Source organism: Dermochelys coriacea, chromosome 16 (assembly GCF_009764565.3).
Source record: "Dermochelys coriacea isolate rDerCor1 chromosome 16, rDerCor1.pri.v4, whole genome shotgun sequence".
Taxonomy (NCBI): Eukaryota; Metazoa; Chordata; order Testudines; family Dermochelyidae; genus Dermochelys; species Dermochelys coriacea.
Genome location: NC_050083.1, coordinates 20,414,237 through 20,431,646, shown reverse-complemented (window position 1 = coordinate 20,431,646; position 17,410 = coordinate 20,414,237). Strand labels below are relative to the sequence as shown.

At 40.7% G+C, this 17,410-nt stretch overlaps 1 protein-coding gene across 2 annotated transcripts in view; it reads right to left on the bottom strand.

Annotated features, from left to right (window-relative positions):
* Positions 1 to 583: 583 nt before the first annotated feature.
* UBAC1 (UBA domain containing 1) overlaps positions 584 to 17,410 on the bottom strand; it is a 34,938-nt gene continuing 18,111 nt past the window's right edge. The window contains exons 6-11 of one of the 2 annotated variants that reach the window (XM_043499031.1): positions 15,794 to 15,902; positions 13,720 to 13,951; positions 10,312 to 10,398; positions 9,300 to 9,438; positions 2,919 to 6,789; positions 584 to 1,224 (exon numbers count right to left, since the gene is read on the bottom strand). In XM_043499031.1, coding sequence (XP_043354966.1) covers positions 6,674 to 6,789; positions 9,300 to 9,438; positions 10,312 to 10,398; positions 13,720 to 13,951; positions 15,794 to 15,902 — 683 coding nt within the window. In that variant the 3' untranslated portion in view covers positions 584 to 1,224; positions 2,919 to 6,673. Of the gene's footprint in view, positions 1,225 to 2,918; positions 6,790 to 9,299; positions 9,439 to 10,311; positions 10,399 to 13,719; positions 13,952 to 15,793; positions 15,903 to 17,410 lie in introns of those variants that run through there. The other variant, XM_038375119.2, reaches the window with a different exon arrangement.

Genomic DNA, 17,410 nt, shown 5'->3' with positions numbered 1-17,410 from the left:
CTTAGGGAGAAAAAGTCTTCAAGTATGTTCCCAAATAGCCGCAGTAGTACCTTGAGTAGGAGCAGCATTTTAGGTAACTCATATGCAAGCGATCATACTGATGCATCCCACCTTGCTTCCGCACTACCGCTATTTACTTTAGCTCCATTTCTTTCTAGCCTAGAATTTTCCAGTCAGTCTGTTGTGACAGTGTAGAGCATGCTGGATAAGACTTTTTTCAGCTCAACAAAATCAACTAAGATTCAGGATAATCCCTGGTAAGCAAAACATTCACCACTATGCAGAAGGCCAGCACAAGGTCTATACTCCATTTAAGCCCTTAGGGTGAATTTCACCCTGAAGGAGCCAAGTTGATAGGAAGGAAGAAGAATATTTCCCAGATGCAGAAATTATTGGAATCAGACTGTGCTGCATACTCTTTGTTCCACGTTTGCTCACCAGTAGAGCTGGTCACTAAAAGATAGTCTGTTAATGAACCTCTTACCAATAGGCACACAGTTCTAGAATCCTTCCGATACAGACTGGTCAGTAACCTGGATTTGTCAGCCCAATGACACTTTTCAAAAGGTTTAGAAACAGCTCATAATAAATCAAAAAACTTTATTATTTGAAGATGTTATAAATGTACAACACACATTACCAGATCATTCTCAGAGTGCGCGTGTGTAGGTTTAAAAGACTCAGCGTTCATTCTAATCACGCTCATGGGTCCAACTTAGCCATACTAACGTGGGTAATAGTTACCAGCAAAGCCACACCAACTTAACACTTGTGATGGTCTCTCAGAATACATTTCTGCAGACAACAGCCTGACTGTTTAAAAGGGATCAGATTAGTAACAATGCAGAATTGATTCTCTTTTGGTCAGAATCATATTAAAGCAAAAATGGGTGATAAATGTTTAGTATTAGCACTAGTCGTTGCTGAATCTTTCTGCAGATGTATAGCAGATCACTGACCCATGCTAGTAAGTTTTAGAATGAACCCTGAATTCTATAGGTTTGTTGATGTTGACCCAAGTTAAACTTAATAAAAGTAACATTACATCTTAAAAACAACTGCGCATGCCACACATCAGTGTCAATTCCATATAAAAACTATGTACTGTACCCATTCTATACACCGGTGAAATGAAAAGTCATAGTACCTTACAGTATAACTTCACTAGTGCTTCTTTGTGGTCAGTGCTGTATGGCAAATCACATTCTTGTACAGTTCATTAAACTATAATAAAAATAAAGTTGCAAATTAAAAAAGATCTACACGCCTTTCCTATCGGCTGCAACAAGACAACACACATTTCATTAGGTAGGTTTTTAGTTTAAAATGTTAGCACAATTTTTCCCCGGTCCAGAACATGATATAAAAAAACTAACCAAATTCAATAAGAATTTAATGCTTTTACATTTATTAAAGTTTGTATGCTTCAAACAGGGATCTGCATGTAAGTTCTTTAAGTCTAGAGCAAAAGGTACACCACATGTTAAATACATGCCTTCTGTAATGACAAAAGGTTGGGATGCAAGTGAACATGACTTTTTAAACCATGTTCATGTAAACTTAATATGCACTGCTTGCTTTTCTTTCATAGGATTTGCCATCCTGACTCCGACTAGTGGCTAAGCTAGTCTGCTAACTAGTCTAACAATGGCCAGCACCAAATGCTTCAGAGAAATAATCTGCCCATAAGTGAAGATGCATTTAGTGGTTGGGTTACACCCTGAAGCATGAGGAATTATATCCCTTTTAAGTTATCTTATCCAATATATCTGTGGATGTAAATGTCCAGCTGTGGATGCAGTTATTCCATCAGCTCTTAATATTTACTCCTAGGACTTTATAAACAACTGATTAAAAAAATGCCACTCTAATTAGCAGAAAAATGAGGTATTTCCTTTGGATAACACTCTATCTTGTAAATAGTGCTTTTGAACCTCAGACTACTCGGAACAACTTATGTGCCTGCTCAATAGGCAAGATATACTAAGACAGTGATAGAATACAATCATCATTTGGTGTTGTGTCCATTTGCACAGTTGCTTCCAATGCACTAATTCAAAGATTCTCAGCCCATGGATCATGATGCCAGAAGACCGTAACTTGCTCCAGCTAAAAAGCATTTGAATAAACACAACCATTTCTCAGATACCAAGAGCCACCTCTAGAAGTCAAGTTTGGCTCCAGGCAAAATGGGGTAAAAGGTTCCGGGGAACAACTGTGACAGGCTGCAAGTGGCTAAATGTGGGGCGATGGTCTGGAAACTTAAGAACTCTTGCAGCCATGTGTTCTTGTACTCCTAGCAGAGTGCAGGTGTATTGACCACTGTACTAGAAACTGCATGAATTAGCTTTCCATTTCCATCAATACATACAAAGCAGAATTATCCTTGGAACTGTGTAAAGGGCAACGATGTGCAAAGCTGCTGTGTATTCTTGTGTGACCATTTCCACCATCCTCTGAAGACTGAAGAGGAAACAATGGTGGATTCTTTGGACTTGCCTATTATGGTGGCTCAGAGGAGTCTCATGCTAGCTCGGTCTCACAGGTCAAGACTAACCAACATTTAAGTTGCAAAGTGGCAACTGGCTTCCCCCCTACACCCCAAATACTTCCCTTTAAATGCATCACCTTATAGTATAAATATGAAGCCCTGAGAACAAACTTCTATATAGAACATTTCTATTAAAATATCAAAGCTTTGTGATGACAAAATTATAAGTTACATTTTTATTTATTTATATTATTATTATATATTATATATATAAAATATAATATAATATAAATAAATAGCTAGCTAGCTTTTAAGAGTCACACATATCAAAAGGTAAGAGATTGTCTATGTCAACTGATGGGGCAAGTTTAGACCAAGCATAAGAACAATTATAAGCAGTCAATATTGCAGCAGGTAATCCACCTACCTGGCTCATATCCTCATTTTTCCTTGGTTTTATCCATCTTCCACTTTTTCCCTTGACCTAGTTCTGATGATGCAATAAGACACTTTACAATGAAGCCAGCACCACTGCTAATCTCTTTGCTAACTTTAATCGGGACTTCAGACATGCAAGCACATGGCTCAAACCTGCAAATCCTTACTCACGCAACTACTACTTACTCACACAAGTAATTCCATTGATTTTTAAAAAAGGTCTACTCCCAAGACTCTTGTGGTTTTGCAGGTTTGAACTCACAATCCTTTCATCATGACACTACCTGGAACCAGCCCCTGCAAATGCTGAATCCCAGCCTAATAGTCAATATAGGGATTTTTATGCTTTCAGAATTCTAGAAAGCACAGGAGAATTGCCACAACTGCAACCACAATGGACTTAAAAAGCAATAGTAACCTTGGAGTAGCAACCCATCCAGCTCACAGGACATGCCACTGTACTTCTAGCTCCAGAGGCACTGGCAGCACACAGCTTGTATTAGTGTCAGACATTCATATTAATGAGCTGAATCAACTGATTCCTTAAGTGGCATTCTAAGTTACATTTGAATTGACATAGTTAAGTACATCTTTATTCATGCCTAAATCTTGCTGAAAAACATTAAATCCATATAACCTTCCACTAATCCCATATATTGGCCACTGGAAACTTGTGTTTTCAAAAGTCAAGCAGCATTTAAAAATAAAAAAGCCATATGAAAAAACCAAGGCTGGAGGACACTTTATAATAACCAGCCTCTCTCCTACACTTATACTGTACAGGTGTAAAGCTCTGAAATAATAGGGTCTAAAACTGCATGTCCTCAAACTTTTTAGTTTTTTTTAAAGATGCAGTATTCCTTTAATCACAAGGTTTCTTATATCATAGTTGCCATATTAATTTTACTAGGTAAGCAGATACACAAGGCATTCTTGCCTTCATTTATTTCAGTTTCTCTACTGCAATTCTATTGAAAGCTATTTTAAAAGATGTGTTGAACCAGTTGTGACACACCAACAAGTGCAGTTTTGATGTACTTGTGTCACCTAGATAAGCCTGACAGAAACAAATACACCCTGTTCAGTAACAGACAGTGATGAAACCATACAATCTAACTCAAGTCCATTGCCATGGGGATAATACAGAGTTATACAAGCAGCAGAACTTACACAGTCTAAAAGTGAATCATTCTGCTCCTTGAAAGAGAAGGCTGAAGTATGAAGGATATGTAGATAAAAACAATGCGTTAGTTCTTTGTGGAATCGGTTTATAAATTACTTTAAAAGTGTCTGATCTTACCGCATGAAAGTTAATGGGAGCTTGGGCATGACTTAATAGGAACATGATCAGACCATAAGTTATTACAGGACATGCCGCTGTCTCAACTTGTGTCCAATACATTCAGAACCGCAGTCTGGAATAATTCTTGTTTAGTAAGGAAATCAGTATAATCACATGATGGTGGTTCTACCTAATATTGTCCTGTAGAAACAAGCACTGATTATTTACAAGAACTTGGATGGAAGAGGGAATATCATACATATCAGTGCCTCAAATGCTTAGAACTTCAAGTAATAACATCTTCAGGTAGTAGTTCAAGGAAACCAGTGCAAAACAAAAAGCCTGATCGAACGAACAACTGAAATCCTTCAGTATCAGGAAACTTGCTTAAATATTATTCTTATTATAATATCTATAACCCTTACTCACATGAGTAGTTGCAATGAAATGAAATTTGACTAATTTGAGTAATTACTGCATTGAAGAATCAGACTCAGATTTTAAAACCAAAACTGCAATTAAGTTTCGAGGATGCCAAGAACGGGTTGAAAGAAAAACAGGGGTGCTGAAAATGGTTACTTTTGGATTTGGAAATTTGTAAGTGCCTTACAGAAATCTGTTTAAGTGCAACAGACTGTTAATGATATTACAAAAGCCAAAAATAAAACTGGGATAGTATGTAAAGATAAGATCTGAGTGACTGACTTCCCCACCCATCACATTAATTATGTGAAATTGGCAACTTCTGGGTCTCAGCTGCATATTACTACAGTTCAGATGCCAAGATCAGGCCAAAACTTGTTCTGTGGTTTAGGTGTGAATCTAGATGCCCTCAGTAAGATCACTTTAAAAGGTGACCTACAAAGTTATGCAGAATATCCTCTCACAAAACATACACACACCTTTATGGTGGCTAATGAAAGCTTAAAAGGTTTAATTTTCTCAGCATACTTTTTACATTAGAAATCTAGGTCTTGTTTACCCTGTTTTTCATGGCAGACTATATAGACTAGTGGAGGATTTGTTAATTACACTGCAGATACCAAGCAAGTGAAACTTGATGGAAAAGGGAAATGATTTTTAGTCCAACTATTTAAAAATTCTATCACCACCTGTGTAACTCAACTGCAGCATAAATAGTTGGAAGAAGAGATCAATGTGCGAGATTCAGCATGTGTACTCTTTTAGTTAGCAGGCTGACAAAACTCACAATACACATCTGAGACCTCCAGCAAGTCTTCCAATAAAGACAAGGGAAGACAAGACTTGAAATTCCTGATATTTCCAAGGTAAAGTACAAGCAGGGGAAAAATCCTTATTTGGAATAGGGCAATCATTTCAAGTGTGTTTTATACAACAAGCAAGCAAAAACAGGATACAAACCTAAATACTTTTGTACGGATTCTTGTTTCATTTTGCAGGTTAGTAGCAATTAAAAACCAAGTTAGTAGCTTTTGGCATTGCAAGCAGAGTTTGAAAAGGAAGATGCCTGCAAAACAGAACTCCTTTCCTAAAATATACATTCAGAAATGCAAAGCTACATAGAAACATGTCACCTTTCAAACTAAGATATGTTAAAACAGGACAAACCTATGAACTGTAGCACTTGAGAGCCAAACTGCTGGAATGGCAAGTTACATTTTTGTGAAAGGAGATACTGCATCTTTAATCTAGTTGAGTGAAATCTCCTGCAAACACATGAGTCCACAGGACTGGAACAACACTAACGCAGAAAATAAATAGGAAAAAGTAACACTATTTATTAATTAAAGAAATTCCATCTATGAATTATTCTGTTTAAATTAAAATAAAATGTAAGACAGAAGTCTGGATAAAAACATGTTCTTCTCTCAACATTTGGACTTATTTTAAAAAACAAATTCCTAAGTGTCAATTTAAAAAATATTTTGTATTTTGATATAGACATAAATTAACACTGTATAGAGATGAATAGTATGATTATTATCCTATGATAGTGGTCAGTGACCTTTTGTAAACACTAGGCAGATGCTGCTATAACCACTGGCTAGTAAAACTGCTGTCATAGGCCTTTTGAGCAAGAAGATTGAAACATGAGGCAATGTCATCTTATTACTTTCTCTGTCAGTCAATCAGATGCTCAGTTGTGTTACAAAGCTTTTTTCCTGTATTTGGATATACATTTCATTTTCAACCTACCATCTGAAAGCAAAAAAACCCCCAGAACAAGTCTTCAAACCTCTTCCGCTAACACTAAATCCACAAGGCTATTAACTTCAGGATGGCCATAACTACACACACTCTTATTTGAGAGTGCCTATCCAAACAACAAAAAGCTATTTTGCTTCCTCTGCTACCTTCTTCCCTCAGACCCCCCCCTTCATTCTCCCCCCTCCCCACCCCCAAAAATCTATGTTCCCTCTTGTTCAGGAAACGTGAAGCTAGAGACAGCAAGAAGTGGCACAGTGGATCGGCATTCCCCTCTACGTGCGGTTCAGCGTCTGAAAGATTCGAGAGATCTGTAGCATGACAGGTCCTGTCTCTGGATCGTTCATCCACTGAGTGCTGTTTAAGGGGTTTTCAAGCATATCTTCAAAGGCTGCCGAGAAAAGGAGGTGGCAAAACTCAGTTCATAATGTTTTATTTGGCAAATATTGGGTATTTTGGATGTTTTACAAAATAAATAGTTAGTTTAAATTGCAGTAGAAATCATGATTTGCTTTGATCACCACAACTCCGTCAGCACAGATTTTGGGAGGCCAGAGCCACCCCACAGAGGCCTTCTCCCCACCCCCAAGCTCCTTGGCAAAACAACTCCATTGGAGCAGCACTGCCAGCGACTCCTCCTAGCTGTGACTATTGCGGGTGATGAGAAGGAGGTAGTACAAAAGCCAGCTGTGTTATGTTCTACCTAGGTACTCCTATGGTGCTCATCACCACAGTACCTCAATGCCTCCAGCAATGAGTTTACTCTCTCAACACCCCTGTGAGGTAAAGCATTATCCTCATTTTACAGGGGATGAAACTAAGGCACAGATGCATGCCTCTAGGTCGCACAGGGAGCCCATGGCAGAGCCAGGAAGTGAACTATAATCTCCCGAGTCCCAGTCAAGTGCCTTGGCCACAAGACAATCCTTCCTTCCTTCCTGGAAAAATTCTCTGGGGCTAGAGGGAATAATGTACATTATCCCACCAGCCAGCAAGCTCCTTCCTCCACCAGCCTAATCGCTGCTCTCTCACCTTGGACTGAAGTCAAGGGCATGCATGCTGCCATGGAGACAGCAGACCCCAACTTCCATGGTGTGTGCAGGGAGAAGGGTCCCCTCCATTTGCAGATTTTGGAAGGGAGGATGACCTAGGCCCAAATGGCTAAAAATAGTTCTCTTTACCTGTGTCAAATAACCCCTCTATCCCAAGATTATTCCACTTATTTACTTTTGACTGAACTTATTTTGCATTTCACTCAGCTTGGATGATGCACAGAAAAGTCAGTGCCACTGTGTGGTTCTCATGCACTAGCACATTGCTGCAAGATTTGGGTTGCAAACAGCAGGAAACAAGAACTTTTGATTCAACAGTTTACAGATGCTTGGGACATGGTGTCTAATAACATCTAGCTTCCCACTGAGTTAGAATGCTGAAATTTGGAATTTACTCATGGGCCACACACACAAACACACATGCACACACAGACAAACACAAAGTCTGACCTTTTCAGAAGTCACCTAAAGATCAGTATAACAATTTACATAACAGAGTCTGGCAAACTGGCATTGAGGTTAATGGTCCAATTTTCCAAAGGTGATAAGCACCCACAACTCCCAATAAAGTCAACGAGAGCTGTAGGTACTCAACACCTCTGAATGCCACACTATAAATACTTTGCTAAGGTCACAAAGTAGGTCTCTGGCAGAACTGAGAATAAAATATAGCTCTCATGCTTTGACCACTAGACCTCCTCTTTTGGGGAGAAGCGAGAGATTAAAAATATACTGAACTAAAGAAGGACTTCTGATCATCTTTTTCATAACGAGCTATTTTCTAATTCAATGCAAATATTCATGTTAAAATGCACGACACTGGCATTAAGCCGAGGTATCATTAGCAACAGTACATGCTCTGATGCTCATCCAAGCGTTATACATGTGTACAATGACATTTCATTTTCTATTTTTATATCCTGCGCTGCAGCATGGAACCCTCCCTTTGAAACTAAGATGCCACTTGTTTAGAAATGAGGGTGGGCAGGTTCTGCTCCTGCATTATTTAAAACCCACGAAACTTCACAGTAAACATAAGTGTTCAAAAGATCTACTGCAAAGGAATTCATATGCAATGTATGTTTTAAAACATGCTTTTAACCACGGAGGCCAAAGATTAAGCACGTTTATATATTGCAGAAAGGCCAAATTTCTCCCTACTAAATATCTCCCTGTGTGCAGTTTCCTCAGAGTGACCCATCAGCCACAGATTTACATTTCAGTCTCTTTTGGACTCATTAGTGAAGCGGCTTTCCCAGCCACAGCTGCTTTTTGACTGAGAAAACACAGATGATCTACAGGGCAAACCTCCAAAAAGGGTGAAGCATGTGTCCATAGCTGTTATTTCAGCCTTGGCAGGACACACACAGAAGTCCTTAGCTGGCAGCTTTCAGTTCAGTTAAACTCAGCCAACCACTGCCCTCTGAGTAATGAGCAGACTTCAGTCTATAGTGAGCTGTACTACACCATGCATTTTCTTCCACACTTTTTTACAGCTAAGGACCCCAGGATACCAAGCAGAGATCTACATTTTCCCTGCCAAACTCTGGCCAAGTTGGGTGCAACGAGTCTCTTGGATCCACAGGGATACTCTAACCAGCAGCCATGACATTCTAGATAGTTGCAGGTTGAAACCATTGCCCTGGAGATTCAGTGTCATATCTGTGACAGTCCCATGATTGTTCCAAGCCCCTGTTGCCCACATGGCATCACAGGCAGCACTACAAAGCAAGCTGTCAGGCTGCACCCTCCCCATTTACTCACTTGGCTTTACCTAAATAGAGTATTTTCCAATAGTCAGCAACCGTGGAAGCAATACTGCTTCGTCAGAAGCCAGGACAGTACTTACCTAACAGCGTTTTAGGGTTCGTTAGCCCTAACTGTACCACTGGGTTTTCTAGGATGGCTTGGAAGAGAGGGCTAGTGGTGTCAATTCCTTTATCCAAATCCTCTGGAGATGGCTGTCTGTCTCCCAGCAGCCATTCACACTGTAAAAGTCAGCAGGCATAACAAGTTTATAATTAGTTCCATTAAAACGCAAGCTCGTGAGACTTCAATCTCGCATGTAAATAAGGCAAAAGATAGAATATCCTATACAATGTTTATCATCCCTGCATGCAATTTGAAGACTAAACCATGTATCTATTAACACATTAACTACTATTCTCTTAAGTCCTGCTCCAAGTCAACTGCAAGACTCCCATTACTCCAGCGGGAGCTGGACTAGAACCTGATACAGCAATAAAAGTGATTTCTAGCTTTCAAACCCACATGAGGTGACATTCTATATATCACACTGGAAATCTACAGCTTGCTCCAGGACTGTCATCCTCCTACTCCAGAACTAGCCAGGATTCCCAAATCCAAAGCTGGAGGAGAGGCTCACTGACCTAACTGCTAGGAGCACATCTCAAAATCCCAATGAGGTCAGCTCAGCCCTTTTTCCTTCAGGAGAGGATAAAATGAGCATTCCTCTGTATGCATGCGTGTGTGGCCCTTCAGAAGAGAACCTCAAAAAACAATTTCATGTCCCTGGCCAAAGTTCTCCATCTCAACATTTCTACTCTGCAAGCAGTTCTCTCAACATTGTGCAGGATACTGGTTAACTGCCACTCTGCAGCCCAGAAGTGACTGCTTTCCAGTGGTGTACGTAGCTAGCTTCAAAGATGCACAATATTTAATCACGTTTGTTTCAACTCCAATAACTGCTAGGGCTGGAATACAAAGAGCAAGGCCGTGTAACATGAGGCTAGTTTGAATTAAAAATATGACCAAGCGCCATCCAGTTCAGCGATCAAGAATTCTCAATTGAGCAAATGATCATCATGGCAATTAGGAATAAAACAACAGAGGATACTCACAGCTGCGTTTTGCTGGTTGTTGTTTACTCTGAGTGCATCTATCACTTCTTTTTCATCAAAGCCCATCTCCATCAAGGCAATGACAGCCTAAATCAGAAACACACAGCTTATTACACACAGCATTTAGCTTGGCCCATGGAAGCTACAACACACACAAGGAATGAATCGTATCCCTTCTTCTGTAGAAAAAGCTTTTCCTTCTCCACATACAGCGAAGGAGCAGAAGGTGATGGTCCCGGTTTTAAGAACCCTGACCGGCTTTATTAAGTCAGATTCTCCTCACTAGAGGAGCCAATGGGATTTTCTGTGTAACTGAGAAGAGAATATATCAGAATATATTCCCTTTCGACTATTTTTTTCCTAAAAGACTTTTATTGGGTGCAAACCATTGGCTAGCAGAGATTCAAGAGATTTTAAAGGTCTACCATCAGGCTACAAGTAGCTTGTTTCCAATCCAATGGCACAACCAGGTCCTGATCTATGACTGGAGTCCTTAGACACTACTGCAATACAAGGAATAATAAAATAGCAGCAGCCAAATCCTGCTTCTATTAAAATAAGGAGCAAGATTTGGCTCTAAAAAAGCAGGATGGGATGGGAAGTAGGAACTACCATGTCTAACACACATTCCTTCTGCGACCATGAGCAATTCACTCATCTCCATTGCCTCCGTCTTCCCTCCCACTCATCAGTCAGAGTGCTCAGGCTTACCTATCTCACTACCACACTGAGGAAAAATGTTTGCAGAGCTGTTTGAAGATTAAAAGTACTAAGTATTACTGCACTGTTCCAACGCACAGGTGAAAGAGAAATGATTGAATGATCCCTCGTTATAATATTGTTCCACGTCAATATCCTTGGGACTTAGAGAGGGAACAGATTCCTCTCACCAGAAGCCTCTCTTTTTGCTGGTAATCTGACAGTCTCCACCCTGCACCTGCTACTTACATGGAACATCTGGGCAAACACAGCAGCACCAATGTAAAATTATATATAAGGAAATGCAGCCCCCAGCATGCCAGAGGTGAACTTCTCCATACCTAGCTCCTACACAAAACAAACAAACACTGGAAGAACTAGTTCTTTTCCCTTTCTTACTCTTCTCTGGTCACACACCTTAGCTGCTTGTATCAGGACATGTTAATATCGGAATGCCTTTTTTTAAATGAGGTTTTCACAGTGTTAGGTGTTCAATTACAGTACATGTGCCATTTGCAGGCCGTGGCACTAATTTTAGATTGGGCAATGTGACATTTAGGAGAGGGTTGTGATGGGTCAGAAGCCAGGATAGAGAGTCTCTTAAGAAGTAGGTTAAAGTCTAAACCACATGTCAAATGGGACAGTTTGCTTTAACTCTCACATCCAGATTTGAAAGCAACTTGTTTTGTACTGAAGGACAGAAGTTACTTGCTTTGAAACAACTTACTTCCATTCCCCCCTTTACCACTATGCATTTGTAGGGGTAGATTCTGCTCTCAGTTACACAGGGTCAAACCAGGTTGACTTCAGTGAGGGTTCCAGCTGTGTAACTAAGCAGCATTTGGTTGTAGCCCACCGTTTCCTTCAGGTTCAACACACTCCTTGGAATAAGGACAAGGAAGGCTGCAGTTTGCATCAGTCATTTCTAATATCTCATTGTACTCCTTCAGATATTTTGGTTTCCATTTCTGTATCTAGAGATGGGATAGTTTTATTCCCGTTTCCTATTTGTATGCAACTCAGAAAAGTAGAAAGGTACTTACATCTATTGGGAACAGTTATCTTAGGAAACCCAGCCACCATCTAGTCTGCCCTAGGCAAAAGGAACCCAGCATTCTATCCTAAGGATAAAAACCTGGCTCCACACAAGGAAAAACTCCCGTTAACTTCAGTGGTGCCAGGATTTCACTCCTGTGGTTAAGGGGCTTCCTTTATTAACTGTTTGTACAAAGCCAAATATTCCAGATGTTATGGTGCTACACAAATAATGGATTCCTAAACATTGATCTGGAACTACTCCACTTTCCATCACTACATTATTTCATTGCAATGTAGGCAAATTGAAATTTCATATACAGGTGACCTTCCTCATGGCACAGAAAGAAAACAATTTACAAACAGACAAATTGGATCCAGGTTATTTAGTGATTAGGACATTAAATGGTAGGCATAGTTGAAATATAGATTGGCAAGATGACAAGTGTATTCAGCTTGGTCTTTTTAAGAAGGTTAATAGCCTGTAATACTCATGATTTAGATTAGAAGACTAAATAGCAGAATGAAAAAAGGTAAGAAATGAGCAAGCAGAATCTGAAATGTGTTGTGAAATATTAGAGAGGCAAGACCCAAGGGAACAACTGCAGATTTAAAGGGAAGCAGAAAGTAGAGTTTGTAAGCCAAATTCTGTTCTTAACTACACTGGTGTGAATCTAGAGTTCACTGAAGTTATTCTGAATTTCCACTGGTGCAACAGAGCAGAATTTAGTGTTTGGAAATGCAGCCATGCAAGTTATGAGAACACAGCCATGATCTGGAATGGAGCCAGATAACGAATGCTGGGGATGGGAGACAGCATTTTAAAACTTGTACTTTATACTCCATATCCAAGGCTTGTGGTTTTCTGGTAATAAAACACATGCTGTCACGTGCATTTGCAAGTTCTAGTAATTAGATTTAGTCCTGGTGCGCATTAAATATTTAGAACTGTGTATCTGAATATTTTAAAAGGTCTTTTTCAGACCTAAGTAATTTTACTCATGTCTTAACATTAGCTATTAAGTTGTTGATGAATCTTGTCAAAGTCTCAGGAAACTTTTAGTGGTAAAAGCAGATCTATCTTTAATTCTAAACAGCACCTCCTGGTTGTTCTGAACAGGGATACATTTTCTATGTATGGTATTTATAACAGTTCAGATAAACAGCTTGAAAAGATGTTTCACTGTCACTTCTGCAAACTCTTCAAGATTCAGCTTAAATGCTCTTTTGTACCCTTCTACGGTAAGAATCCTCAGGGCACCATAATTAATACCCTATGGTGCTTCTTCACCAATACACAAAACTGCATTATTTCCTCTGGCTTTAGTGGTGGGAGCAAGTCATGATTACAAAAGGCTATGTCAAGAGATTAGCCCCAACACTAGGGCAGACCTAACAACATTGGTAATTTAGATGCACCTGCATTAGAGACTGTAGCGTATAGGTACTGGGTGGTACCCTTTTAAATATTTTAAGAGTCCTCTAATGGTCCTCAGCATCTTCTGTGTTTAAAAGCCTCCAGAACCCTCCCGGAGCAGCAGTGTATTTAGGTATCCAGACCTTATATGTTGCATACAGTTAGCAAACATTATTATTTAGAGCCCGCTGTGTCCCCGTGGTTTCCTTCATATTACATTTGTTGTGTAAAAAGAGTAAAAGACAGACAAGACATACTCGTGGGTCCGGACGAAATTCTCTTTTCCTGCGGATCTTCTTGAATATTTCCGTCAGTTCATCCTTGGGCTCTTCCCCACCAGCTTCCAAACTAGGACCAGCAATTGCTCCAGCAGAGGAAGCACCCACTTCAGAGGCAGCTTCTAATGAGGTTTGACCTGGAAGCGGTGCGTCAACCGTGGGGTCATCCGCGTGTTCTATCAACCACTCCATTGCTTGTGTCACTGACATACTGAGACACAAAGTTAACGGAAATGATTATGGGGAGTCATCAAAGCTCAACAGGTATGTTCTACACTGCAGCTCAGAGCAAGCCTCTGAGCTCAGCTAGACAGACTCCCATTAGCTTGACAGTGTTGACACTGTGGCTCCAGCAGAGACACTGGCTAGCCACCTGAGCTCAGATCAGGGGATCAGTTGGGCTTGAGAGCCCAAACTGCAACGTTTACACTCAAGACGATGGAATCTGGGAGGCTTACTCCCAGCTGCAGGGTAGACAGATTTCAGTGAGTAAATCATCATCTCACACAGGTTTGGCTTTTGTTCCTAGTACTTTCAGCATCACTAGCTAGTTTGTATCAGAGATCACGAAATACAAATTTGCTTCCTTTAAGCTTTCTTTGTGCTTGGTTACAAAATAACTTTGTTGCAACATCTCAGACTTGATGTTCCTGAAATACCACGGACACCACAAACTGATTTCTCCTGAGCTAATAGTGAAAAGAGAGGAGAGGTGGAGATAGAGGAAAGCCAAGGTTCAAGATGAGCTGAACTAGCAATCTAGCATTTTTAAACAGGCTTTTGAGGGCATCGCCTGCTCTCCAGAACCTCAGTTTCATTTCAACATAGAAAGTCACTCTTTCCCTTACAGGTCAGAAGAAACTCTCACTTTGCGATTTTTGGGTGAATTAACAATGTGATGTCTGCCCAAGTTTCCACAGAACCTGAAACCATAGCCAAGAGAGGTGAACTGCCCCTGTTCATCTCTCTGGAGTGTTAATTCAGATACCCAGAGACTATCACTGAAAATGTCAACATTGAGAACTGTTTCACTGTCAATCAAAGCATGACTGGGGGGAGGGATAGCTCAGCGGTTTGAGCATTCGCCTGCTAAACCCAGGGTTGTGAGTTCAATCCTTGAGGGGGCTATTTAGGGATCTGGGGAAAAAATTGGGGATTGGTCCTGCTTTGAGCAGAGGGTTGGAGTAGATGACCTCCTGAGGTCCGTTCCAACCCTGATATTCTATGATTCTATGCAAATAAGGAGAGGAACAAGCACATCACACGTACACAATTTATCATGAGTGACAGCTCGTTTTGGTACGAGGACTGGATGCTGCTTGGGTGAGCATCACCCCTTCTTTCCCCCACACTTATCCCTGGAGCCCAAAAGAGCATCTGAACCCCACCAAGCAGCGCCTATGAGCATTTGAACTCCACTGAAAAGAAGCCAAACTCAAGAAGATCACTGTGATCATATTTTGAACCTCTACATAATCTGCTGTCTCTCATGTAATTTTGGTATCTGACGTAGGTGAAGTTTGGGATAGTAACAGCATATCACTCCCTGATTTGTGCCCTGGGGAAAGCAGAGAAAGGAAAAATCCAGAGATGGGATTGGCACAACCACACAAGTAATTTTATAACCAAAGAAGAAAAGAACAGCCCTTGATATCACTGTTTGGATGTGGGGACAGAAATGAATAATTTAAAATGGTTTTAGAAGTCAGTGTGAAACGTTTCTTCTGCAGTTTAAGGATTGGGTCTGTTTTTTCTTTTCTTTTTTTAAATTGAGTGTGTGAATTTAATACTCATGAATGATGCCAAATATACAGACCTCCATTTATTCTCAGAACAAGTCCAGCACAGTAAGGTTCTCTCACTTGACACCCTCTTTGCCCCCGTATGGACCTCTACCCTGAGCAGGGTTGTTCCCTGTGCTAGTGCTTTGTATTGTCTTGGTTTAGGGGTCCCAAGAGGCGGTTTACAGCAAATGCATTATTATCCAAATAATTATGTGCACCAGTTATCTCAGTAATTAGCAATCCTGTATGTGGGTGCTGTGTATACTCACTGGTTTAACCGAAGGGCTTTGACAGCTCGGCTCTCTGGAAACCCCATTTCTGTAAGCTGGCGCAGGGCTATTTCATCCACTCTGTCTTCCTCATCCTCATCCAACATGGCTACAGACAAAAAAAAAAAAACCACCACACCACAGATTCAGGTTAGTATTTCAAGCCAAAATAAGTCCCTGCTCCATCTGGAAAGATCTCTGCTAAGTTTGACGCAAACAAGCAGTGCTGCAGACTTCTATGAGACACGTTAAAGAATTATTTGAGAGAGAGAGAAACGTGGTGGGATCAGGCCCTAATAAATCCCAGAGTCAGGAAGTTTTCCATTATATTCACCCTACATTTTCCCTTTTCTCCATTTAATCCTAACTCTTAGGGTAGGTCTACACTAAAAAAAGGGTTTTCTTAATTTGAGTTAAAATAGCCCTGAAGACATGGCAACTTAGGTTAGCAGTTTGAGTTCAACCCTACGGTCCCCTATAGCCTTTACCTCTAGCTGCTAACCCAAGTTAAAAGACAAGTTACCGAGTCTTCACTGCTATTTAACCCCAGTAAATTAACGCAGGTTAGCCAACTGGAGTTAAGAACATACTTTTGTTTTTGTTTTTGCAGTGTAGACATACCTTTTAGTGCCCTATGCCCTAAACCATTCCTCACCATCCCTAGAGCTGCAGTTTGAGTGAAGTTTTCCAGTAGTTATACTAAGAATAATTTTACGTTTACATGGTACCTCTCATCCCAAAGTGCTTTTCAAACAAAAACCAATACATCAGGGATGAAATCCTCCCCAATTCAATTCAATGAGAATTCTGCTATTGACTTCAGTGGGATCTGGGTTTCAGCCCAGGAATGCTTCCCCTGACACTGAAGTGTACACACATGGAGTGGAAGTTAACAACTTTTTCATAGCCTAGAGCAACCCTATTCAATCGACGACAAATACTGCACCCAACTGAAACCAAACAGCGTGTTAAGGAGGTCAAATGTTATTTAAGTGGAATCTGGCAAGTCATCATGGCCTATGACCCCTGCTCTTGTGAAAAATGCCATAAGGTCTGTAGTGATCATGAGCTGTCAAGACCTTGGCTATGGTTATATCTCATTGAAAATATGCCATGTCCTGCTTCTCTGTGTCCCCTAAAGTATGGGTAGGGCCCTACCAAACTCTCAGTCCATTTTGGTCAATTTCACAGCCATAGGTTTTTTAAAAAATCGTAAATTTCACAGTTTCAGATATTTAAATCTGAAATTTCACAGTGTTATAACTGTGAGGGCCCCCACCCAAAAGGGGGGGCCCACAGAGGGGTCAGGGTATTGCCACCCTTACTTGTGCGCTACTGCTGGTGGTGGCGCTGCCTTCAGGGCTGGGCTCACAGCCAGCAGTCGTGGAGCTACCTGCAGCAGGGGACAGTTCCCAGAGATGGGTCTGACCCGATACCAGGAGCGGTCCCTGCAGGGGGAAGAGGAAATCCCGTCCCTCCCCAGCATCTGGAGACCAGCATATGGTAAGAGGCCCGAACCCTGTTCCTCCCCTACACTAACAGATTTAACAGTCCAGGACATGTTTTTCCACAGCTGTGAATCTGGTAGGGCCTTAAGTATAGGACAGGCATATTTTA